Raw genomic sequence first — 22,837 nt, forward strand, 5'->3', positions numbered from 1 at the left:
AAGCCTAGTTCCTCACTCTTTAACACGCAGCAAACACACAGAAACGGTCGCATTTCAAACTTGAAACGCAGAGAAGCGGAACACCACCATGGTGTTCATCAATCTTACACCATGGCATCCGTGAGGTCGATGGTCACGTGACATGACGCAAAGGGTGGGGGAGAAAGTGGAGGCAGGGTCGTAAGCAAAAGGGCGGGTGCTGCAACTTGGAGTTTTCCTATTGCACTCTACTATTGCTTGCTGCTCAGTGACTGACAGGTTGCTTTTGGTGACGTAATCAATAGCGGTATAGGTTTTCAGCGAAGTGAGCAGCTGATGTGGATTTTTCCAATAAAAATATACATTGGTTTTAAGAAGAGAAGTATTTATAGTTTGGTTGTGTGGGCGCTGATATTGTAAGTTATATTTACGCCTTAAATACCTTTGATATTTTAAGCTTTATTGCAGTTTTCAGCAACCAACAGCAGGTGCTCCTCGAGCAATCACAGTCTACTGTTCATTACGTCACCAACAGCAGCCTGGTGCTACGTTTGAAACGAACATTGTCTGGTCATTGTTTTCTCATAATCTTTTTATTACAGATGAATATAAGGCGACCTTAGTTTCTTAGTTTTATTTCGTTTGGTGCCTGAGGAGGCTGTTGATACATGTTTAGTTTTGTTCTCAATTTGTTGTATTGACTTAATTTTGACGAATGATGACTTGATGAGTGTTCCTTAAGCAAAGTTCCCAATCCAGCCTTCACCGGCCTATCTTCTAAGCTATACGTGCGCTTCTGCTTACATTGACTTAACGTGATTTTCCTTGGAAATCTCAACGACTAGTTTTATTCGTTCTCCACGGATGACCAGGCAAGCTTATTGACTCGTTTCTTCCAGCTGGCTAAAAGGTAATGCTGTCAACCTATCCCACTTCAAAGTTATTGATACTGCCGGCCTTTTCACACGTTTTGTGAAACTGTGGGTGTTTCCTCATACGTCACAATAATTGTTACCAAACCATCTATTTACATAAACCTTACAGCTTCCGCGAATATAGGAAAAAAGATGCAAATATGTTATAGTGAAGATTTAATCTATTCAACAGTAGGTTGATGTAGATTCTACTTGCACTCTGTGATGCTACAAACGCAACTATGACATCATACTCTAGAGAGGATGAAAAGCTTTTTGCCAACTTGAATTAAACACGACACAGTCGACTACCACCTACTGCTTCCTGTGTCTTGTTCAGGTCAGCGAGGGATGTGTTTGATAAATGTCTCTGTTCTGTCATAATGCCACCACCTGTTTTGCAAACAAACCTCTTATAAAGGCGATGGAAGTTGCTGTTTGGCTGGTCGGGATCGAGTTTACGGTTTACACAAAGTTTTGCGATGAATGGCGTCACATAAAATCGCTTTGTGTGTTTCTCACCAATAGGCCTACTTCATCTCTTGCTTTCCTTTCTGTTTGCTCCGAGCAAATATATGACGGTAAAAATAATAAGCCCTGGTGCTAGGACACCTCGCCACTCAATCTCTGCTTGGATATAACTAGTTTCCCGGTAACCTTTTCAAACTATAAAGTTCGAAATATCGTGAAATTCAAGTTCAAATTCCAGCTGTTTTCGAGCTTAGTGTAAAACTACTTGCCTCGAAAAAATATTTACGGTATAATCCACGGAAATATTCGGGTAAGTTTTGACACCAATGTAGACCTATGGACTAAACCAGAACCTTGAACGAAACACATATACGCTGGTATTAAAGCTTGGACTTGTAGAGCGTTAATACATTAATTTCCTAACTTTTGTACAACACATTTTATCCAGTTGTCTGCTAAGAAAGCAACGCTGTATTCTACAAATCTGCACCTTTGCCTGTTGTATTCATACCCACTTCTACACAAGTTTCTTTTATTACAAAACGTGTCATCTTTTTGTTAATTTGATATTTTAAACGGGATTGGAGAGCAGATTATTTTGAATCAGATTAACTCAATTTAAGATGTCGAAGAAACTTTTCTCGAAGCAGGGGAAGTACCGTTGGAGAGGGCTCGAATGAGAAGAAGTCTGACGGTTGACTCGAGCTGGTAGTAGCCTACATGAAGCCTGCTGGTGACGTCAGTTTACAAGAACACGATCAGTTTACGATGAAAGCAGGTAATTATGAGTTAACAATTAGTTTAATGTGTTTAGTTTCGTTTAATTTGGTGTTTGGTGGAATTTTAAAACTTCGCTGGTTACTGTGTGCTGCTCTTCACTAACGCTGAACCTTTACATACGAAGCGGACACGTTAAATTCGCTCGCTGCAGATTTCACAAACTCAAGGTCGTCTCCTCCTGATGAGGCCTCAAGGTAATATGAAGTCACAATGGGCATTGTTAGTTGTCTCTCGATAATGGTTGAAGTAAATCTGTTTTAGCTCGAATGACGTCACTGATGGAAATCCATTCGAAGAACCAACTTCCGGTGAAGGCGTTGAACTCGGCGATGGTCGCGGGGACTTCTTCTACAACATGAACCACGCGCACCGCGGTTGCTTCATCATATTTAACCAGAAGGTGACCATTTAACCAGTACTGGTCTACGGCCATCTTAAATGGTGGATAGAGAGACGTTGGATTGTCAAATACAGTTTTTCATTTCAACGGATGCAGATTTTTGAGAAAAGCCTCAGATTAGGGCGAAGAGTGGGTTCCAACGTCGATTATTTTGCACTCGAGTCTTCGGCCAAATATCTAGGCTTTGAATTTGTGAAAACTTTTCATGACTTGACCAAGCAACAGATTCAACTCGTTCTTGAGAGAAGTAATTTCCGTTAAATTTTTGTGCTTTTCGTTCCTGGGTCACTGACTCCGTTTCCTCCCAGTCTCAGCATCGAATCATGCTTCCTACGACTGCTTTGCTCTCTCCATTCTCACTCATGGTGAGGAGGGCGATGTGCTGTTTGCAAGAGATGGAAAAATGAATCTGAGTGAATTTATCGACCCCTTCACAACTGGCAACTGTCCAACTTTAGCCGGGAAACCCAAATTTTTCTTCATTCAAGTACGCAGTGGTGTAATTATATAATACAACGCACGTGACCTGGTGCCAAGCAACATTCAGGCTTTCTTTTGTTTTTTTGTGATGACGTAGGCTTGCAGGGGGAGGGACTTGGACCGGGGTGCCCGGGTGCAATCTGACAACGGAGATGCACCTGGCGACCAAGAAGAGAATGTCACGGTGTTGCCGAGTCATTGTGACGTCGTAGTAGCCCACGCCACTCCACCTGGTGAGTGTTTCTAACCTCATATGTGGGTGATTGTGACATCACATATGTGGAATTATTGCGTAGGTTACGCGGCCTGGAGGAACGAAACGCACGGAAGTTGGTTTGTGCAGTCGCTCTACAACGTCGTCCTTAAACACGGGAGGTCGCTAGAACTCATGCAGGTTAAAAAGTCCTTTTATTATAGATTATGACCAAATAATGCAAATCCCACTTTTTAGATTGCGATATTGTTGTTTGCCTAAATACAGTATCTTGTTAGAAGCGACGTCATAAAGAAACATTGTCTTGTATCAACGCTTTGTTTCCACAACAATAAAAATTGTTCAAGCTGGTTCTTTTGTTTAATATTTTTTCTGGGCAGATCATATTACGTACTATAGACATCTTCTAATTCTGTGGACGGTATGAATCAGACGCTTTGTGCTCATTTCGCGTCACTGTGGTCATAATGGGGAACATGATCATTATTACGCAATAATAAGCAATTCAGATACAAAGATGTGAAAACTTTCAGATAATGACGCGAGTCAATAACATGGTGGCCACGAAATTCCGCTCCATGGTCGACGGAAGCAAGCAGATCCCGAGCATTGTGACGCGACTGAGGGGGGAGGTTTACTTCAAGACAAAAGTCTCCCGTGAGCTGGAATCGAACCAACAAGCCCAACAATGGTGGGTCGCAAACTTATGACAACCCGACATGGTGTTCAATGCTTTCATGACAGCTAAGTTTTACTTTTGCGCAGCTCTCGCGACGTCTCGCGGCCAGCATATGAAGCGGGCGTCTTACATAAGGTGGAAGCAGATGATTGAAAACCAAAAAAGGTTTCCGTTGGATGACGTTTTATTATTTACACAGCCATAAATATATAATTGTCATTTGTTTGTATTTACATTGCGTTCAGGTAAAAGGATACGTCAGCGGGTTTGTTAGCAATTTTAAGAATATGTATGCTAATAAAAGTTACCTATGCTGGTAGTTATGTAATTATGGCCAAAAAAGCGATTGCGTTAATTTCAATTACGAAGCCGTTAACTCTACAGCCTTGCAAGCAGTTGTAGCGGTATTCAATGCCCTTGCAAATATAACCACACCATGGTAGCTTGCTGCTGGTGCTTTGTAAGGTTCGAAAGTTGTCTCGTCTTCTATTAAAAGGTGTTAAAACGGTTTGAATATGATAATAATCAAATAACCTTTTATTAATTATTGTCTATGTCACATTTAAACCAACGCAACAAACAACCGTTTGTGCACGTTACAAACGAAATAGGTTTGTTAACTATGAGTTGGCCCAACACAAGAATTTTCTAGCTTTGTTGCCGTGTTTTTATAAGAAGATGGGTATAAGATGTCTATGTTGAGCGATACTAACCCCAGTAGTGACTACCTCAGCACATACATGAAGGAAGCAAAATTAACATGGATCGATATCCAACTATTGCTCTTCTTTAATCGGCCTCTCTTACCTAATAATCGTGTCAGTTGTTTCGCTGTTGTTGCAAACTATTCAGCTGATAGTTGTTGCCTGAGCAACCGGAAACAAACATTGACGTGATGAACAACCTTGTTTGTCACGCCACCGGTAAGTAACGTCACAAAATGTGCATTGTTGAAACTTTTAACCAGGAAGTAGGAAATTGAAACGTGGATTTAGGTGTTTTCGAAACTCAAATCTTCGCGATCTCATTGGATGTTGGACTCTTTGTGACGCAGCAGGCTACACGAATGAGTAAAAATAAATCGCTTAAATCACGAAATGAAATCAATTATGTTAAGTCATATCAGGAAAACGTGTCAAGTAATTCGTATAAAAGAGGATGATGGGGCAGGACAAGCTAATATCGTCGAGGCAGTCTGCGTGATAGAAGACTTTATTCCATCTCAATTAACGGAAATCACTGCTAGAGCTGCAATATTTATTGCGTCATAAGCTGCTTGTTTTTTGGTTTTGACACCTTTTGTCTTATTTTTCGGAATTAGACTAAGTCAGATATTAAAGTCCAGGAGGAAGTTGCCAGGATGAAGCCCCTCGTGTCCACATCGCTCTTCCTGTTGGGAGCCACTCTCCTGGTTGAATGCCAGGTCACTCTGCGCTCGTGTAGTCTCCATTGCGACAACTCTACCGGGATCTCCAACGTATATCTACAAGGGCAAAGGGGTAAAAAGGGACCCAAGGGGGAAAAGGGGGACGCTTGCGAGTGTGTTGACGTCACTGAGCTTTCGGAGAAATACGAGAAGTTGAAAAGTAAGTCGTCTCCAGGGTCAAATTCTCATCATGTTGAAAATTCTCAGTAGTATTTAACTTGACATTTGAAATAAGCAAAAAATAGCATTGTGATGTAATATACTGCGGTTTGACGTATATTTTTCACTTCGACTTATTTATTGTATTACGACATAAGTTTAAAGCGACCGGTCTTTGTCAACAGGAGCGCTCCTGTCGCGATCTTGCAAAGATGTTCTTCCGCGATACGACGACGAGGAGGGCGGGGTTTACAATATTTTCCCTTTCAATGGACGTTCAGGAATCGACGTCTACTGCGATCACGTGACTGCCGGAGGCGGTTGGTTGGTGAGTAGATCATAGAAATCAAATAAATTAATTTTGAGTTTAGCTTTCTGTGTTTTAACTTCAAGTTAACGATTAATGTTCGCGGCACGTGACTTGGACAATTATTTTTTACGTTTAGGTTTTCCAGAAAAGAATTGACGGGTCGGAGGACTTCTACAGAGGTTGGAATGATTACGTCAATGGCTTCGGGAAGCTGGACGGAGAATTCTGGCTTGGTGAGAAATTTACTTCTATTCTTGACGTGCTCGGATCAAGCGCAATGCGAAAACTTCCTACGGATGGGATACAGCGGCAGAATTGATTAAGTTACGTCATCTTTCACTGAGGGTCATCTTCATATGTTTCATTCAGGGCTTGAAGTGCTTCATCGACTAACCAAGAACGGATCTTATCAACTCAGAGTTGATATGGAAGATTTTGATGGGGAAATAAAATACGTCACTTATCGGTCAGTATACTCTGCTGGTGATATCGAAATATTCAACCAATGACGTCATTACATAAGCCGAAATTTTTATTCAGAAACTTTGTTGTTGGACCTGGAGGCGGTTACAACCTCACTGTAGGTGGATTCAGTGGAAATACAGGTGAAAGGTTGCTTCTATGTGTTGTACTGGTTTCATTGTTGTCGGTGCACTTGAAGTCTATAATACCTATATAATTTAACCCGATAACAATTTTAAGTTTATCGAATAAAAGTTTTGTAATGTTACAAAATTTAAACCTTGGTCCACGCGATAGCAACTTGTTACATCGCTACTAACCTACTATTCAGGCAGCGCTTTAAATTCCGGCGTCTCCTTCTCCACCCATGACAGAGATCAAGATCTAAATCGTGGAAACTGTGCAGAAAGGTTTAAAGGAGCTTGGTGGTACACCTCGTGTCATGGTGCGAATCCTAACGGTCATTACTACGGAGGAGAACATGAGTCTTATGCTGACGGTGTCAACTGGAGTTCATTTCGCGGTTATCACTACTCACTGAAGCGAATAGAAATGAAATTGCGTAAAAACTAGAAATTTCTGTTTTCGATGACAGCCTATAACTAACTCTCGCTTTTTGTGTTGAATGTTAAAGATTGTTAACTTTATATAAGAATCATGAAATTAAAGTTGTGCATAGCCCTACATTGTGCGTAAATAAACTTACTTTTCAATTAACTTGCATTCTCTTAGTTATTGTAGCATTGACTACCAACAAAATTACCTTGCCATAAACTTGGAGTGATAAGCAAGTCGTATAAGACTAGTTAGACTTGTGATAAATATATCACTTAATATAATATAAAATTGTGTACGACATAGAATTCTCGTCTATCGAATCAGCGAAGCATAACACTGCGTGACGTAATCGATGCTTCCCTCTTACTGTGCGTGCATTTTGATTCATTCAGTTTCTTTTGGTTTCTACGTTCAACGCCGCAACATGTCTTTGTGCTGTTGCTGTCACAATGTTCTATCTTGATGTATTCGTTCAAAGAAGCTTCAAATATAATCAGATTATACAGTAGTCATTCCTGTGTCTTTATTGCTGAAGTCTATCAAAGTTCACTATTAAGTAATACACAAGGAAACAGACTTTGTAGTGTAAGTGGGTAAACCTTACAAGTTAAGGTAACATATACCGCTTTTCATTACAGACTAAAAGTTATGAGTTATGAGTTATGACCCTTCTGGTAAGTATAAAAGCATGTGATTTTCAATAAGCTTTCACTTCAATTGCACATCAAATATTTGTTTTATGTTTGCACCATTGCAAAATTTCCATTTGCAACCAGTGTTCACTACTGAATACAAGTGCAGTACAATATTGATTGAATGTACATCTCTGGTCTTTCGTACGTTGCTTGATTTACGCGGTTGTTATCACTTTAATCAATCATAAGATGTCTGTAGACCATTTCCAAGACGAGTTTGATTTTCATTCCACTTTGTTAGAGGCCAGGTTGAAGACGTTCGGCTGTTTTTGTGCTGTAACAGTTAGACTGACAACTGTGCAAAATTTTGAAGCCTGTTCATTTCAGCGTCTTTTTACTTGTAGCACAGTAATAGGTAGAGTATGTCTACAAGCGTTTAGGTAGTGTACCAGTGTGGCTTGGCCAGTTAAGCATACAGAGTGGAAGATTTGTAGTTGATCCGATCCGAGGCTTTTATGGAAAGTGCGCTTTCAGTGGACTGGATAAATGCGGCAGTCAATATAATGGCAAAATTTGCGCCTCTACAACGTTATACTTGGACTATTAAATATACAGGGCAAAACGGCAATTCCTGTGCCCAGATACTTACTACCTTAATTAAGCTATTTTTGATCATATTTTAAGCCTTTTTCGGCTCTGTCACTTTTTCCCATTCATTAGCGCGTACTAGTAGTAACTGGCGGGCTTAGCATACAAGTGCACAGCCAGATGACATAACAATTTGAGTAGCTGGAGTCTAGTATACAAAGGCATCCTGTGATTGTGCACTTGTGTACTAGGCCTAGTGTAGAACCGCCATTTGCTAGTAGGACTCGCCAATGAATGGGAAAAAGTGACAAAGCCGAAAAAGGCTTAAAATATGATCAAAAATAGACTAAGTTTTCGTCCCCACTGTGCCTTTGACAAAAAATAAAATGGTTGATTGACTGGAAAGTACAACTGCTTTCAACAAAAAATTGTATTTGCTTGTACTGAAAAATCAATTCTTTGTTTATTTATTATAAATTGGTGTTTAAACAACCAACTTTTTATTTGTTTAATATGAATCGTCGTGAAGATAAAAAGTATTGTGTGGACATAGATGAATCTCGTGCGTGCAGTATCCACCCTTTTCAATATTGATTACGATGAAATGGGGATGGGGTGAAGTGGTTTATGATTGACTTGCCTGGTCAACACCTAATTTATGGAAATCACATTTCTGTCTGTGACAGCTTTGCATAAGAGGATTACTTGCTTATGTATGTTACTTCCAGTACCATATATTCGGAGATTAGTGTTGTCTTGTGTTAGTGTATTTTGAGTTGACTATTTGACTTAAATAACAGTTTTTAAGAAACGTATTAAGCAACTAATTTTATGAATAAGTAGATTGAATAATTTCTGATCATGGCAAACACTGGCGTTCGTCCTGATGGTTGGACTCCGAAAAATGACTGGGAAAATCAATCGAAAGAAAACGCTGAAGGTAAAAAATGATCTAGGCATTGACTTGATTGATGACCTGTGTTTTGTGTTCATCATCATCTTTGCAGAAACTCAACTACTGGTTTTCAACTCATTGTCACAGTTCTGTGAGCAGATTTGTGAGCCACATTTCATTCACAAATTTTGTAATATCGCTCTTTTTTCTATAGAAAAGTCTCTTTTACTTTTGCACTTCTGTGTCAGGATCGAGTTTTGAGGAATCATTATAGCATGAATTCTTTTCTATTACCTCATAACTCCTTCCTATTCAGGCCTTCAAGTCATAGTAAAAAAGTATGAGTGACTAGGGCCAATTTGCCAATACTTAAAATTTCGTGCAATTTTAGAGTCTGGACCTTAAGGTCTGATTTCCTTTATAATACCAATGTCTGTGATACCAAGTATATATAGTCTGAAATATTAACTGAATGGCAGCGATGTTCCACACTATCTCAGAGATGTGTGGTATAGCATTTCTGAACCAACCTCATTTGGAGTAGCAACTTCCTCCATAGAAATTTGTGTGCCCTTTTGTATGCATGCAGCCTGTGTCTTAGTGTGGCTGTGATTTTGAACTATTTGATACTTTGAACCCGTATTGAATATTTTTATAATTTTTTTTCCAGATGAAGAGAGGAATGTTGAAGAGGAAGATAATAATTTGGTATGTGTGCAAACCACAGGGTGTATGACTTACTTTTGATGTGTTAGGCTCTTGTGTTATATTGGTCTTCGCCCATGCAAGTTGAAAGCAGTGAGCTTGAGTCAAGTAAGAGGTTAATTGACCCCTTTCCAAGCTGAAACACAAATCTCATGAGTCGACGTTGAATGTGTTTCATGTAAAAACCATCGTTCCCTCAAATCTGAGTAATATTATGTCAAAGTCTGTTCTCATTGAAACATATGATTCTCAAATAACTCAGTGGATTTTAAATTTTCTCTCACTACATGTGGCAATATTTCATGAACCTCGTTCGTTCATTGCTTTCTACTTCATAGCATGATTAATTAGCATTGGCACCAATGCTTGGTGTTGGTGGTTTCATGGCATTGTGGGGTTTAAATTTTGAAAAAGTGGTGGAACTAATAAAAACTGGAGTACTCTCATTGCATTTGTACAGGCCACATCGGTCCTCCCGTATTCAAGTTGAAAACATTGTAAAAAGTAAACCCAGTAAAATGAGAGTATGTTGGTATTGGTTCTGCATCAACTTATTTTTACTGGAAAAGCTGTTTTGGTAATATTTGAAAAATTTTCACCAAATACTAAGCTTGCAAATATTTAAGTCATTTTGTGCTCATTTCATATTTAGTAAATTAAATTGGAAAAATTCGACATTGATACTTCATACCACCACCAACACCCACGTGCCCTTAATATTGACGACAGGATCATATAGCACGGGTAACTAGGTCTGGTTCGCACAGGAAGTGATATGTTTTTCTGCTATTTTATACAATTATGTGCTAAGCTATCCACTGTAAGCATTAGTGTATTGCATTCTTGTTTCAATATTATTGTGACATGGAGCCAATGTAACACGTCTGAATGAATAAATAACTCAGCTTATGACGCCTCCTGAACGCTCGTGGAAAGATCGCGAAGAACGGCAGCAAGCGATCGAGTTATCTGACATTGCGTGCACTTCCTGCAGCTAACTGTACGCACTTCTTGTTCTTGACCAGGGTTTTTGTGCATTTTCGTGTATTCTTTGTGACTTGAAGCAAAAGCCTTAAATTTGATGATAATACCAAACACATTTTATTTTGTCTTCATTGGTTTTCATAGACATCAATACCTTAACTTAATGCACAAAAACCTTGCCGGTAAGTTAACAATAATTCAGAGAGCTTCTGTCTATTGAGCATCAACTTATTTTACAACTTATTTTGGAACTTCAATGAATTAAACAAGACAAAGTGCTCAAGTTGATTGTATTTGTTGGTGTTAACTTTTAAATCACTTCAAAACAAAACCACAGTTTTCTATCTCTGAATTATTATGATGGTTCTGATCAATCGAAACTTGCACTAGAATGTGCCGGTCCTGTGCTCAATGTGTTCACTTCTTTGAATACATTTATTGTGAAGGTCATTAAATTTCTTCGCCAATGCGTACAACTTCACTTTATTCTGGCTGGATTGTCAAACTCAATAAAACGTCATCAAACATTTCTCTTTTCTTTTTCATGTTCGTTGGTTGATCGACATTGTCATTTCACAACACACAGAAGACTGGAAATGAAGAGAAAGTTGTTGAGGCGAGTATTTATGTAACTACACACACACATGCATGCACACACACGCGCATGTACGCACACACATGCAGCTCATTAAGTTTTGGTTGAATTTATTTTGCTTTCTGTGTAAAAGTAATTTGCACAAAGGGAGCAAGTGGGAATTTCTTTGTGACAACACAATGTAGTCTTTGTTATGTTATTCTTTTATTATGCTCAGAAGGTCAAAGGTCGATCGTCGAGTCGGAGTGAGAGTCCGAAACCAGTCAAGTTCAAGAAAGCGAAACGAGACCACCTTCGAAAGTGAGTCGCAAATCTTGCAGATTTTTTAACCCATCGTCTAAATATGTTTGATATTGACATAATTGGTGACGTGTGGAGAGTCAAGAGACTTGAACAACATGCTCGTATGACAATGAGGTTTTGTGACATCACAGTGCTCAAGCATATTTAAATGCACAGTCATGAAGTTAATAGAGAATAATTTAGCATCCTTGTGCATTGTTAAACTTGAACTTGTCAATGACAGGCGAAGTTCTGACGACAGCGACGACGAGAAGCGAGAGAAGAAATCGCGCAAAGGAGACAAAAAGAGAAGATCAAGGTGTGTAGCTGCTGCTTCTTCTCACTCTCCATCTTTAACCTTGGTGTTGTGAACGTATACAGGATGCAAAGTTTTGTGATTTATTCAGAAATATTTCTTTCTTTGTAGTTTTTTTGAAATTTGAAGCAGTTTTTACCTTTCCTGCCTCTAGTGAAGATGGCAATTGTGTAATTCATAATAATTCGTGCATCTTTGAAAATATGACTTTTATTAAAATATCCCAATTCCTGAATGACACGACTAAGCAATACTAGGTCTCCACGGCGACGAAGAAGTGCAAGTCAACATCGCCATGACGACAATCGAAGCAGAAGAAGACGCAATGGCAGCAGAGAGCATCGTCGTAGGAGCAAAGAGAGAACACGAAAAAGGTGAATTTTCTAAATTAAAGATATTGTCGAGTGAACATTTCATCAACGCGGAACTTAGCAGTGGCGCTTATTTCATTGGCGCCAATTTTTTACTATTTTCGACTCATTTTCGTTGCCATTGTTTTCAATCTACCTTAATCTGTTAAGGATATGGTTTGATCTATAAATTAACAATTGCTCTTGTGGCCATGCTGTTGTAATAATTATCACAGCAGCGATGTGATATAATCGCATTGAATAATAATATGTTGCTGCCACAAGTTGACGTCATAACAGCTGATTGTGTTCAAAGGTCACGATCTCGTAGCAGACGAAGATCATCGAGACACGACTCCTCATCACCCAAGCGAAGAGGGAAGTCTCGGAGGTATCTCCTGCTCAGCTTTTAGCTTAATTGTTAAAGCGATTGTTTGAAATTAATTTTTATCCTCAAGGTCACGTTCCAGGAGCAGGGATGGCAATAAATCGGATGATGAGAAGAAATCCTCCCCGAGGTAAGATATTTCTCGTAATCATGTGGATGCGGATTATTAAACTTCTTGCTCAATTATGACATCACAGGAAGACAAAAGCTCGCTCGAGGTCTCGAAGCAGGAAACGATCCTCATCTCGGAGCAGGAGAAGAAGATCAAGATCCCGGGATCACAAATCGAGAAGGTTCGTGCTCGCCCATTGGTCTTTCATTTTTCTTGAGAGCAGGAGTGGTCGTTCTACGGCCCGCAGGCCAGATCCAACGGGCAACATTAATTTGTCCGGCCCGTCTCACTGAATCACAAATGAGCTTATTGTATGGTAGTTTACTGAACAAAGTGGGAATTTGGCCCGTGATTGCGTTTTATGATTATATGGTCTTTTGTGAAAAAAGTTTGGTGACGCCTTCTCCAGAGGAAACGAGTAGTTTTGATCTCTATGGCAAACTAGCATCGCATGTGTGAAACCTGTCGTGCGTTTGTCAAAGTTTGCTTTGGCATCTGGCAAAGGAGTGTATCAGCCTTCTTCCCCTCAGATAACAGCAAAGTTATCAATACATTTGTGTGTTGTTCTTTCCACTAAAAAAGAATCAAAAAGTTATTGATCTCGATGGAACAAGTAAGCGTAATATTTACCCCACCTTGGAAACCAACCCCAGAGGAATGTGCTGGAATCGTAAGACTGTCTATGACGTGATAAACTCATAACATCATGACAAGGGCTGTTTGTTCTGGTCACTTTAATGAGATGGCAGCTGTGAACTTGAACTTCATTGTTTGCTTTCAAGGTCACGGTCAAGGTCAAGGGGTCGAAGAAAGAAGGAAAGGTCAAAGTCACCACAGAGAGCTCCCTCCAAATCTCGAAGGTTTTTATCCAGAATATTTGACAATGATGTCACACATAGACATATAATAACCTAAAGAGGTGTTAAGATTTTGCAATCACGTGACTCAACCTTGTTGTGTAGAAAAAGAAGTCGATCGGGATCGCCGTATCGCTTCGGGATGAACCAGGCGATGGATGCGCAGGAGAGACTCGCCAGGAGGTTGGAGAGAGCCAAGGAGCTCACCAAGATCAAAAAAGAAGAAGAAAGGAAGAAAATAGCCGAGAACTCCCTCCTAGGACTTAAAGACGACAAGTTGAAAGGTTAGTCAGTTCTATACTTGTGTTGAGTGTTCCACGACACACATCCTGCAAGCTGTTATCTTATCAGCGAATCGCAACCAAGTTCTTTAGTTTTTGATAAAAGTAAATGTCTGTCGGTCAAACACATGCATATGACGCACAACCTGCACATTATCTTGTTATTGCAAATCCATCCTCGTGCCAACTCCATCCTTGAATATTTCAGAGGCGATAGAGAAAGCGGCAAACCAGATTGTTGCCTCAGCCACTGGCCAGATAACTCCTCAGACCGTGCTCAGTGCTCAGGTAATGTGACTCGTATTGACTCATGCTGGCACGTTGTGACTTTCTTTTCACTACTTGTGTGCAAAGTAGGATGTTTGAAGCATGAAGTCTTGAAATGTATAGGACTTGCTCATTTTTAAGCAATTTACTGATTTGCAAAATCACATAACTTGCCCTCCCTTTGACATTCAACTTTGATTTATCTCGCGTGTGATGGTTCCAGGCGGCTGCTCAGATGGACGCGCTGAAGAAGCAAGCGGAGGCAGAGACGGGCATCTCAGTGCCGTCCTACTACAACCCACTGGTGGTCAACCCCATGCAGTATGCCCAGCAACAGGCGAAGAGGAAGAAGCTGTGGTCCAAGAAAGAGGTGACACAACTTGTGATCGTACGCCATTGTCTTTCTATTTAGAATTGTTGCAACAACACATGCGGTAATTTAAGGCTTGTGTGTGCAATTTTATACCATACCATAGATAGTAGGCGTGACCTATTACTACAATAAAGACCCTTATCGCTTATGGTGAAAGCCACCTGGAATAAAATATATAATCATAACTCTGAGGTGGAAAAGTTGAAGTTTTGACTTTTCAACCAACCACACATGACATGTTGCTGTAATGTGACTTGCTGTGAGACTATGAACTACGTCGTTCTGCTCGTTTTGTCTCTTATACTGAGTTATGTCCGGTTTATTTATGTTGGTTGAGTTAAAACTTTGATGTGGTTCACACAGGACACCGAGGTAGAAACGACGAGCAGCAAGGAACCAGGTGGTACTGGCATCTGGAGCAAGATGTCCCTGGGTGACAACAAGAGCGATGAAAAATTCGCCAAACTCATGGGAATCAAACACCAGGAGCAGGTAAGCTTCCGAATGCTTTTATGCGACAGCACTGTGATGATGTCAACGTCTAATCCAGAACATCTCGTATCTCGATTATATCACCACCATGTCCATAACTCCTTCCTACACGAGTTACACAATACTTTGCGCCATATGACATATGACGTACGCTCAATTTTATCAGGACATTTTGAAAAACTCGTCTAATGCCGCCCACATAGTGCTCCTGTGTCGCGGTTCATAACAAAACTTTGCATCCACTTAATTTTTACGTCATCACACAGAGTCCAGGAGAGAAAGTGGCAGATGAAGAAGCGAAGAAGAGGCAGGAATTGTTCTCCAACCTCGACCAACAATACGAGCAAGCCCGCGTCGTCACTCACACTCAGGTATGACGTCAGCTCACACACCGGGCTGCTCATTTACCGCGTATAGGCCGTGGCGTTGCGCGGAAGGTTTTCGTTATGTTTGCATTAGAAGAATTTGTGGTTTTGCTTCATAATATTTACGATTATTGCGTCACAGCGCGGCGCTGGACTCGGGTTCGCGTCGACCAATCCGAATACGTTGCTCGCTCAACAAGCCAATCAGCAGCTCAATACGAATCTTCAGAACACCACGTGATGGTCCATCTTAAGCGTTACGCTTCACTGCCCACGGACTTGGCTGACCTCGTTTTAGCTTCTCGTTTGTCCATGGCGCCCTTTAAGTGCCACATTTGGACGCCACATGGATTTGAACAGTCACGTGTTTTGCGCAATATGTGCTGAGAATCAGCTTTTTACAAAGTTTTATTGTAAATGTCAGACGGAATTGTTCCGATGTTTTATGATGAAAAGGTTGTCGCAAGTAAAAGCATGATTTAAGTCTGTATTAAGCGATCTCGTCCTGCCTTCCCGGAAATGACGACATTATTTTCGTGTTACACATTCTACCGGAAATCAGTTTTTCCTCGAAAAGGAGGAACCGGCTGACTCCAATTTGTTTCCGAGAAGCGACAGATGTCTATGTGGCTGGAAGCTGTTCCTTCCAGGCCATATGGGAGCATAAGCTGCGTATATCAGGGCACAAAGGCTGAGTTAATCTCAATGTCTCTGCTTTCTCGTTCAATGGTGATGATTGGTTGGTGGCAGCAGTCAGTGTGTTACGTGAAATGGTTGAGTTTAGTGTAAACCGAGGTTAATTAGATTTGTAATTCTGCAAATGTATTAGGTTACTTATTTGTAAATGAACATTTACGCAGTAACACTGAGTATAAATACTAACATGCGCAATTGTCGAGTCACTCACTGATTTTTCTTGTTAAATGTTCGCTCATAATTCTTGTGATGTCACAATAGAAAGCTCAGTTGAAGCCTGACTGAGTATTCACCAATTATTTATTGGTGTGGTGACCAACAAGATATTTCTAATTCTTCGTATTTTTTACGGAATGAAGAGTTACAGAAAGCAAGAAAATATCAACGATGTTTAATAAATTCTTACATTCCGGTAGTGAGTTCTCACATCCAACCACCGAAGCTTTTACGGTATCTGAGACTAGTCTACATGGTTTCTAGGACAGCGTCATATGTATTATCAATTCATTGTTTCAAGATTTTTACTGCGACAAAAATGATCAGAGCATCAATATAGCCTACAAAGCTTTGTTATCTGCCGTGCTTGGGCAGTCGTACGTTTGCGTTCTGCCAAATGGACGTCACGAAATGAACATTGGTCAGAGTTATGATGGAGAGTGATGTGGCACCATTCCACTGGCCGGGCCAGCAACAATCTTTACAACCGGTCTGCATTGGAATGTCACCAATTCTCGGATGAAATTTGGCGAACTTATCAGTTCTAGCAACAAGTTGGATGGCTCGGGAAAAGTAACAATAACCACAGACAACAGCATTGTTTGGACAATGGATGTGGAAAAAATACCTGACATTATACAATATACAGACAAAGTGGCGACTGACCAGGCGATTTTATTTTAAAGTTCATTATGGTTCAGTTATGCATATATGCAAAATTTCAAGAAAACACATCCACAATACGTTTGTGTTGCCAAGGTCACCAATTTTGCCTGCTTGGTCTTAATATCTATGTGTGTCACTTACATGGTCACATTCTATTCTTCCCGGCATGGGCATTATGCTTTGTCATTTCTTTCTATGATAATTCAACTTGTTAACCGATTTGAAAACAGTTAACGAACGAACATCTTTCACGCCGTAAAGAAGAACTTTGCAAACGTAGGAAAGAAGTTCACTCATGGCTTGATCAGCGGTGATTTTGACTCATTGAAATGCCATCAATTATAGCAAGAATTTTCAAAAAAGGAGAAAACAGATTACGTGTTTCTTTCTTGGAACGTGACGGATGTCGATGTGGCGGGAAATTGTTTCTTGTCAAATTGCCCTTTAGTGCTGTCAACCAGTGTGTCAGACCGGTGTCTTCTCAAATTGTGGCCCCTGCTAAATATTGACCCCTTTGTGACGTAATAAATTTATGCGTTCAATACGCAATGAGTTCTATACAGTACACAAGTAGCCTACAGAACTTCCAGACAGAAGTAGGCCAGCAACTGTAGCCAATAGCTAACGGTATTTTGTTTGCCAGTTTACACGCGTTCAAGAAAAAGTTAGAGTATCATACAATTCAGCCACTGAATAGGGGTACGTTTTCTTCTGAGTCAAATCCTTTATCAGACAATCGATCTACGACGTCACCGAGGTGGGTCAATATTTGGCACTAACCGGAAATGAATCTTAACCTTTAAAACGGTTTGAGCGGATGTTTTTTGACCCAAACCAAACCGGAGTCCAATCTTTCTCCATTGAAACTACTTTTTCAGTACAATAATTTCGTCCAAGACTTATAGAAATTGTGTATCGGTTTGGTTATTTCAATACATAGAAAACCTAAATTAAAAAGTATCCACTCATGATGAAATTCCATGAGTTAACGGATTGCTACTTGGGCAATGTGGTTGAAGAAATGTACAAAAGTAATTAGCTATAGGCCTAGATGATGTCATTCTAACCAGGAGCAAACCTCATATTAGCGAGCTTGCTGAACCTAAACCAGCAGCGGAATGAATGTTTGCACTCGACGTTTGCACTTTTGTACCAATGACACAAACCTGAGCCGGAGTTAAATCGTTTCCCACTGTGATTCTCGCGCTGGGCAGTTTTTTGATGTTGTTTTTCTTATTCTAATGTTGTAAAAGCAAAAATAGATCTTTCCACTATAGATTGAAGTAACGGTTTTTCATTGAAAACCTCTGACAATGTCCAGCTTTTTAGCATTGAAATTGAGTTTTACTCACTTTAAACTTTAAAGTATACTTCTAATTCGCATGACTTCATTGCTGGTAAATCTGGCTACAGCCCAAACACTTATTTTTGTTTTTCGTCCTAATGTTAACAATAGAATTTCGGTGGACTTATTCTTGAATGAAAAAGTGAAAGTAAAAATTGAGGAATTACAGAATTTAATAAAAATATAAACCAATATCATGATATTCAATAACTTATTAAATTCTCACATTCCGATAATAAAAACTCTATAGAATAGGGGATATGATCTTCAGTGTTAAGTGATTGGATATCACGTAATTTATTGCTTCAAGATCTTAAAATTATGCAGAAATGGAAAATGACCAGAGAACCAATCAACAAGACAGTTGTGAAGATAAAAGGATTTTTTCTCCACTTTCTTTCTTAGAAGATGATTCTGGAAATGACAAATTTCTTTCTGTTCTTGTTGGTGATGTTACCACCACTGGAGCAAGTGAAAGATTTTCTAAACTTGTACGAAACGTTTGGAATAAATCGGGAATTAGAGCTTGTGTCGGATCTGGACAAAAATTTCTTTTCACTGATTCTGAAGAACCAATGCTGCCCTCTAACAGCAGTATTACTCAGGAGCCAAATGAAATGTTCTCGGAGAAAGACAATGAAATATTCTTACATTTGGAAACACTGATTCAACAAAGTCCCAAAGATTCAAGAAAGTTTTCAAAGGTCATAATCTTCAGCGACATGAACCTTCCATTGTTCAACCTCCTCATTTATATGCAGAGCATGCTAAGTTGCTCACAAAAATGCCAGCACCCTCGTTTGTTGTTATCTGCCGTGCTTGGGCAGTCGTACGTTTGCGTTCTGCCGAGTGGACGTCACGAAATGAACATAGGCCAGAATTATGATGGAGAGTGGTGTGGCATCATTCCACTGGCCGGGCCAGCAACTATCTCTACAACCGGTCTGCATTGGAATGTCACCAATTCTCGAATGAAATTTGGTGAACTTATCAGTTCTAGCAACAAGTTGGATGGCTCGGGAAAAGTAACAATAACCACAGACAATAGCATTGTTTGGACAATGGATGTGGCAAAATATACCTGATATTTTCATAATCTATTATGGTGCAATTATGCAAAGTGAGAAATTCAACTGAAAATATGCAATGCATGTGTTGCCAATTTCTACGATTTTATTTCAGTCGTACAATATAATACAAAGGCAATTACATTTCCTTTTATTCACCATTGGCATTACGCATTTTTATTTATTTTTTTATGTGTTCAGTTGTGATTAATTTATTTCATAGCTGTTCCCACAGATATGTTTCCTCATAGTTTCTCCATTTTGAATCCCTGCCATCCATTTGTTCCAGGTTGGTTGTAGGCGCGTGCGCAATATAGCAATGAGCACAGAACTTGTTACATTTAAGTTTTTGGATTCTTCGCTTGATGACAATGTTGTTCTCGTTCTCTTGAACCAGACATGGGTGTCACCAGAAGATGGCGATAGCGCATGCTACAGCAGATTTAAGAGATTGTGGGATAACGCCGTGTTCAAAGCTGCCGTAGACGGCGGCACAAACATCCTTCACGCCGTGAATAAGAATCTTGCGAACGGAGGAAAAACGCTTATTCCTGACTTGATCAGCGGTGACTTTGACTCGATTGATGTTTCTTTGCTCGATTTTTATCAGAGTCAGGGTGTAGAAGTCGTGCGGACACCAGACCAAAACTTCACAGACTTCACAAAGTGCATCAGAATTATCGCCGAGAAATACGACAGTGGTCAGATCCCAGCAAGTGTAACGGACATTGTTTGTTTATTGGGGCAGGCTGAGCGCTTTGACCACACGATGGCGAACATTAACACATTGTACGAAGCAAATTCATTGTTGCCAAGTTCTGTTCGTGTCACTTTACTCTTGAAAGACTCGTCTGTCTGTTTGCTGCGTCCCGGACTCACAACAATTCAGAAACCTTGCAATGGCGCCACCCGATGTGGACTATTTGCAGTTGGAAACCCTGCAGATGTCTCAACGAATGGGTTTAAAGTGGATCTGAGGAGCGCTTCCCTAAACTTTCACTCACTGATGAGAAATTGGTTTGAATTTGACCAAGAGATGGCGACAGTGAGCACTGATAGTGAGTTGGTTTTAGTTTTGCCGCTTTGTTGTAACGACACCTGATGCTGTTTTAAGTAAAAACTGGTTTATTTATTAAATGTATAAATTTTGTAGCTTGTCCTATTTCACATTATTCGTATCATGTCATTATCCTGCTGTCATATCACGCCTTTACTCTTCTATTTGCATTGCGTAATTATCACTGCTAGCTACACAACTTAGAAGTTATCATTGTGCTTGCCAATTTGCATAATATTGACGACAATTATTTATTAATATACCATGTTACCATTAAGCATCATGCTTTGTAAAAGGCTTGTATAATTGCCATTATTTTTGCTATCGCAAAGAAAATATGCAGCAAAGTTTCACTGAATTTAAAGTTCTTTTAACTTTTAGCTGAACCAAGGTTAGTGACGTCACACTTTGTTAATTTTCCAGCAATTCAACATTAAAAATCGTGAGTTTCATCGGTTTCTTGATCTAAACAACATTTTTCGTCGTCTCATTGAACAAGCAAGTTTGTCAAATTTTTATCATGACCTGTCAATCAGGAAGATTCTTTCTTCATCTTCGATGACTCCTCCGTTGTTAGGTGATGTGTACTTGTTGCCTCCGCGGCAAACTTCGCGATATTTTTGCCAGACCAGCTATCAAGGCAAAGTCCATAGCGAGGAGAGCGATCGTCGTCCACATCGCAGACTTGAGCGCGTTAAGGAGGAGCAAAAAGTAGACTTGTGAGCACGGATCAGCGTGAATATAAACAGCGTCGTCGACGTTGCACCACGTGACAATTTCGAAGTCGATCAACGCGATATAGTCTCTGTGCCTCCGGCGTGGGGCAACGCGAACCGCGTGGCAAGTTCCCGAGCTTGAAAATCTGTGACGACACGAGACTGGCACGATGGACTCGTTGTCCTTGCGGGGAATACCCTCCGCCCACTTGCTCCCGAACCAGTCGGTGAAGTTTAGCGCTCCGCAGCATAAGTTATCTGTCTGCAATCTGTCCCACTCCGCCTTGTACGCACTCCCCTTACTGTTCCAGCTCGAATAGCGTTCCGACAGCGTTTCGTTTAACCCGCTTTTAACGTCACTCTCAAAGTCCTTGTGAGTAAAATGCGAGAACATGATCGCAGCGATGACGTCAAAGACACTGATGTAAAGCAATCTGCATGACGTCATAACAATAAAATCGTTAAGTTTTAAATCTATGAAAGCCATGACGTGAGTTTATCGCCGTTAACATGTTGGAGAGATGTTTACGTCATGGCTCTTTTAGTCGCCCGGTTATAAAACAGGAAACTACGTCACAACGAAAATAGAAAACGGACAAAACACATCACGTGAGAACGTAAATATATAACCATAGTTCGATTATTGCCAAATAAGGCTGGAATCGCCAAATCCTTTGTCGCGTCGTTCGCTTGTAACAAACTCACATGAACATGACGGTGTTGATTTGACTGGACGTCGCTTTTTTTACGTCACCGGAGAAGACAAGCGTACGGAGCAGCCATGCGGAACACAAGAGGGAAGACACTCCTGCAGCAATCTGTGTGAAAATAAAATAAAAACAGCAACTGGTTTGAGGATGGTCAACGGTATGACGTCATAAACTCTGACATGGGAGATTGCTCGAATATTTATTGAACTCTGTCGTAGAATGTTTGAACTGACCGACCAATAATTAACTTACAGCTTAACAAGGTGTTTCTATCACAAATTTCGCAATTCGCTCACTTCAATCACTCGGATCTAATTATGAACAAATCTGTCTCAAACTCACCAGAAACACAGCGCCCAGTCCGAACTGTCCGTTCTTGGCCAGGACCTGAGCTCGATTACCGTCCACTGTGGTCCAAGTGCCCAGAATCACTTTGAATATTCCAAACACGACCACGAAAAGGATTTTCAGAGTCAGCAGGAAATATTTTCTCTCCTTTCTGATGGCACAGTCGTAGGTGAAGTCTTCGCTTGTATCTACGTCATAATCGCGCTCTTCGTCCTCAACTTCAAATCGAACTCGTCGCGGCGATTCGCTCAAGTTGTTTGCAGATGTCCCTGCCGTGACGTCACCAGCTGCTGCACTCATCGTTTTCGTTCAACTCAGTGACGTCATAATCGGTTTGACAATCTCAACCTGGTTAGTTCTAGAAATCGCAACAGAATGAACTGGATTAAAAGGTAAGAAAGATATCGCGGCTAAAAGTTTTAGAAATCATGAAATCGTTTCAAGTTACCGCGTCATAAAGGGAGAGAAACTCTCCTGGGCCAGTTCACAAAAGCGGGCACGTCATACGATTGTTTGGTCGCAATACAAAGGCAATTGTTATAACAACAATGACATGTGTAAAAGAGATATCTCCTTTGATGAGCGCCAGCCATCACTGCTCCCGCGTCAAAAAATGGACGGTTTCCATGACAACCACCTAATATCAATCGAATTTAAGTCATGTTGGGCAGGATCTCATTCAAAATTCGTAAGTTTTTG

The 22,837-nt window shown here is 40.3% G+C and overlaps 6 protein-coding genes across 10 annotated transcripts; 5 read left to right on the top strand and 1 right to left on the bottom strand.

Moving 5' to 3' along the window:
- Positions 1-597: 597 nt before the first annotated feature.
- On the top strand, positions 598-4,236 carry LOC143470547 (caspase-7-like). Of its 2 annotated transcripts, XM_076968761.1 has the most exons (10): positions 598-1,233; positions 1,988-2,142; positions 2,269-2,338; positions 2,406-2,544; positions 2,641-2,791; positions 2,853-3,031; positions 3,122-3,257; positions 3,321-3,418; positions 3,772-3,929; positions 4,004-4,236. In XM_076968761.1, the coding sequence occupies exons 2-10, from the start codon at positions 2,085-2,087 to the stop codon at positions 4,068-4,070; spliced, it is 1,056 nt and encodes a 351-aa protein (XP_076824876.1). In that variant the 5' UTR covers positions 598-1,233; positions 1,988-2,084; the 3' UTR covers positions 4,071-4,236. The 2 variants fall into 2 exon arrangements, with proteins under 2 accessions (XP_076824876.1, XP_076824875.1); XM_076968760.1 differs by lacking the exon at positions 598-1,233 and having other exon boundaries at positions 1,955-2,142.
- Positions 4,237-5,084: 848 nt separating this feature from the next.
- LOC143471177 (microfibril-associated glycoprotein 4-like) lies at positions 5,085-7,640 on the top strand. Its single transcript, XM_076969564.1, has 6 exons — positions 5,085-5,503; positions 5,688-5,830; positions 5,949-6,045; positions 6,182-6,278; positions 6,353-6,417; positions 6,606-7,640. Exons 1-6 carry the CDS (start codon positions 5,278-5,280, stop codon positions 6,845-6,847), a joined length of 870 nt encoding a protein of 289 aa, XP_076825679.1. The 5' UTR covers positions 5,085-5,277; the 3' UTR covers positions 6,848-7,640.
- A 1,194-nt stretch (positions 7,641-8,834) lies between these two features.
- Positions 8,835-15,807, top strand: LOC143470667 (uncharacterized). Of its 4 annotated transcripts, none has more exons than XM_076968928.1 (16): positions 8,835-8,995; positions 9,621-9,658; positions 11,226-11,255; positions 11,452-11,534; positions 11,761-11,835; positions 12,090-12,206; positions 12,499-12,573; positions 12,641-12,700; positions 12,768-12,863; positions 13,465-13,542; positions 13,645-13,823; positions 14,029-14,108; positions 14,311-14,457; positions 14,824-14,952; positions 15,219-15,323; positions 15,460-15,807. In XM_076968928.1, the coding sequence occupies exons 1-16, from the start codon at positions 8,917-8,919 to the stop codon at positions 15,556-15,558; spliced, it is 1,470 nt and encodes a 489-aa protein (XP_076825043.1). In that variant the 5' UTR covers positions 8,835-8,916; the 3' UTR covers positions 15,559-15,807. The 4 variants fall into 4 exon arrangements, with proteins under 4 accessions (XP_076825043.1, XP_076825046.1, XP_076825045.1 ...); XM_076968931.1 differs by having other exon boundaries at positions 13,477-13,542; XM_076968930.1 differs by having other exon boundaries at positions 12,768-12,862; positions 13,470-13,542.
- Positions 15,808-18,258: 2,451 nt separating this feature from the next.
- LOC143470817 (thiamine pyrophosphokinase 1-like) lies at positions 18,259-19,596 on the top strand. Its single transcript, XM_076969095.1, has one exon. It carries the CDS (start codon positions 18,570-18,572, stop codon positions 19,323-19,325), a length of 756 nt encoding a protein of 251 aa, XP_076825210.1. The 5' UTR covers positions 18,259-18,569; the 3' UTR covers positions 19,326-19,596.
- Positions 19,597-19,624: 28 nt separating this feature from the next.
- On the top strand, positions 19,625-20,924 carry LOC143470816 (thiamine pyrophosphokinase 1-like). Its single transcript, XM_076969094.1, has 2 exons — positions 19,625-20,365; positions 20,788-20,924. The coding sequence occupies exons 1-2, from the start codon at positions 19,627-19,629 to the stop codon at positions 20,799-20,801; spliced, it is 753 nt and encodes a 250-aa protein (XP_076825209.1). The 5' UTR covers positions 19,625-19,626; the 3' UTR covers positions 20,802-20,924.
- Positions 20,591-22,438, bottom strand: LOC143470815 (CD151 antigen-like). Its single transcript, XM_076969093.1, has 3 exons — positions 22,133-22,438; positions 21,786-21,898; positions 20,591-21,514 (listed from the first exon to the last, which is right to left on the bottom strand). Exons 1-3 carry the CDS (start codon positions 22,436-22,438, stop codon positions 20,938-20,940), a joined length of 996 nt encoding a protein of 331 aa, XP_076825208.1. The 3' UTR covers positions 20,591-20,937.
- Between the last annotated feature and the right edge of the window lie 399 nt (positions 22,439-22,837).

Source organism: Clavelina lepadiformis, chromosome 9 (genome assembly GCF_947623445.1).
Source record: "Clavelina lepadiformis chromosome 9, kaClaLepa1.1, whole genome shotgun sequence".
NCBI classification, from domain to species: Eukaryota; Metazoa; Chordata; class Ascidiacea; order Aplousobranchia; family Clavelinidae; genus Clavelina; species Clavelina lepadiformis.

Excerpts from the sequence above, each read along its gene's own strand:
- LOC143470817 (XM_076969095.1), top strand. The coding sequence starts at position 18,570 with ATGGAAAATGACCAGAGAACCAATCAACAAGACAGTTGTGAAGATAAA.
- LOC143470815 (XM_076969093.1), bottom strand. The coding sequence starts at position 22,438 with ATGAGTGCAGCAGCTGGTGACGTCACGGCAGGGACATCTGCAAACAAC. Across the intron at positions 21,899-22,132 it reads GACTGGGCGCTGTGTTTCTG|ATTGCTGCAGGAGTGTCTTC; the intron begins GTGAGTTTGAGA and ends ATTTTCACACAG. Across the intron at positions 21,515-21,785 it reads ATCAACACCGTCATGTTCAT|ATTGCTTTACATCAGTGTCT; the intron begins GTGAGTTTGTTA and ends GACGTCATGCAG.
- LOC143471177 (XM_076969564.1), top strand. The coding sequence starts at position 5,278 with ATGAAGCCCCTCGTGTCCACATCGCTCTTCCTGTTGGGAGCCACTCTC. Across the intron at positions 6,046-6,181 it reads GGACGGAGAATTCTGGCTTG|GGCTTGAAGTGCTTCATCGA; the intron begins GTGAGAAATTTA and ends TGTTTCATTCAG. Across the intron at positions 6,279-6,352 it reads ATAAAATACGTCACTTATCG|AAACTTTGTTGTTGGACCTG; the intron begins GTCAGTATACTC and ends ATTTTTATTCAG.
- LOC143470547 (XM_076968761.1), top strand. The coding sequence starts at position 2,085 with ATGAAGCCTGCTGGTGACGTCAGTTTACAAGAACACGATCAGTTTACG. Across the intron at positions 2,339-2,405 it reads CCTCCTGATGAGGCCTCAAG|CTCGAATGACGTCACTGATG; the intron begins GTAATATGAAGT and ends AATCTGTTTTAG. Across the intron at positions 3,930-4,003 it reads AACCAACAAGCCCAACAATG|CTCTCGCGACGTCTCGCGGC; the intron begins GTGGGTCGCAAA and ends ACTTTTGCGCAG.
- LOC143470667 (XM_076968928.1), top strand. The coding sequence starts at position 8,917 with ATGGCAAACACTGGCGTTCGTCCTGATGGTTGGACTCCGAAAAATGAC. Across the intron at positions 8,996-9,620 it reads ATCGAAAGAAAACGCTGAAG|ATGAAGAGAGGAATGTTGAA; the intron begins GTAAAAAATGAT and ends TTTTTTTTCCAG. Across the intron at positions 14,458-14,823 it reads AGCTGTGGTCCAAGAAAGAG|GACACCGAGGTAGAAACGAC; the intron begins GTGACACAACTT and ends TGGTTCACACAG.
- LOC143470816 (XM_076969094.1), top strand. The coding sequence starts at position 19,627 with ATGAGCACAGAACTTGTTACATTTAAGTTTTTGGATTCTTCGCTTGAT.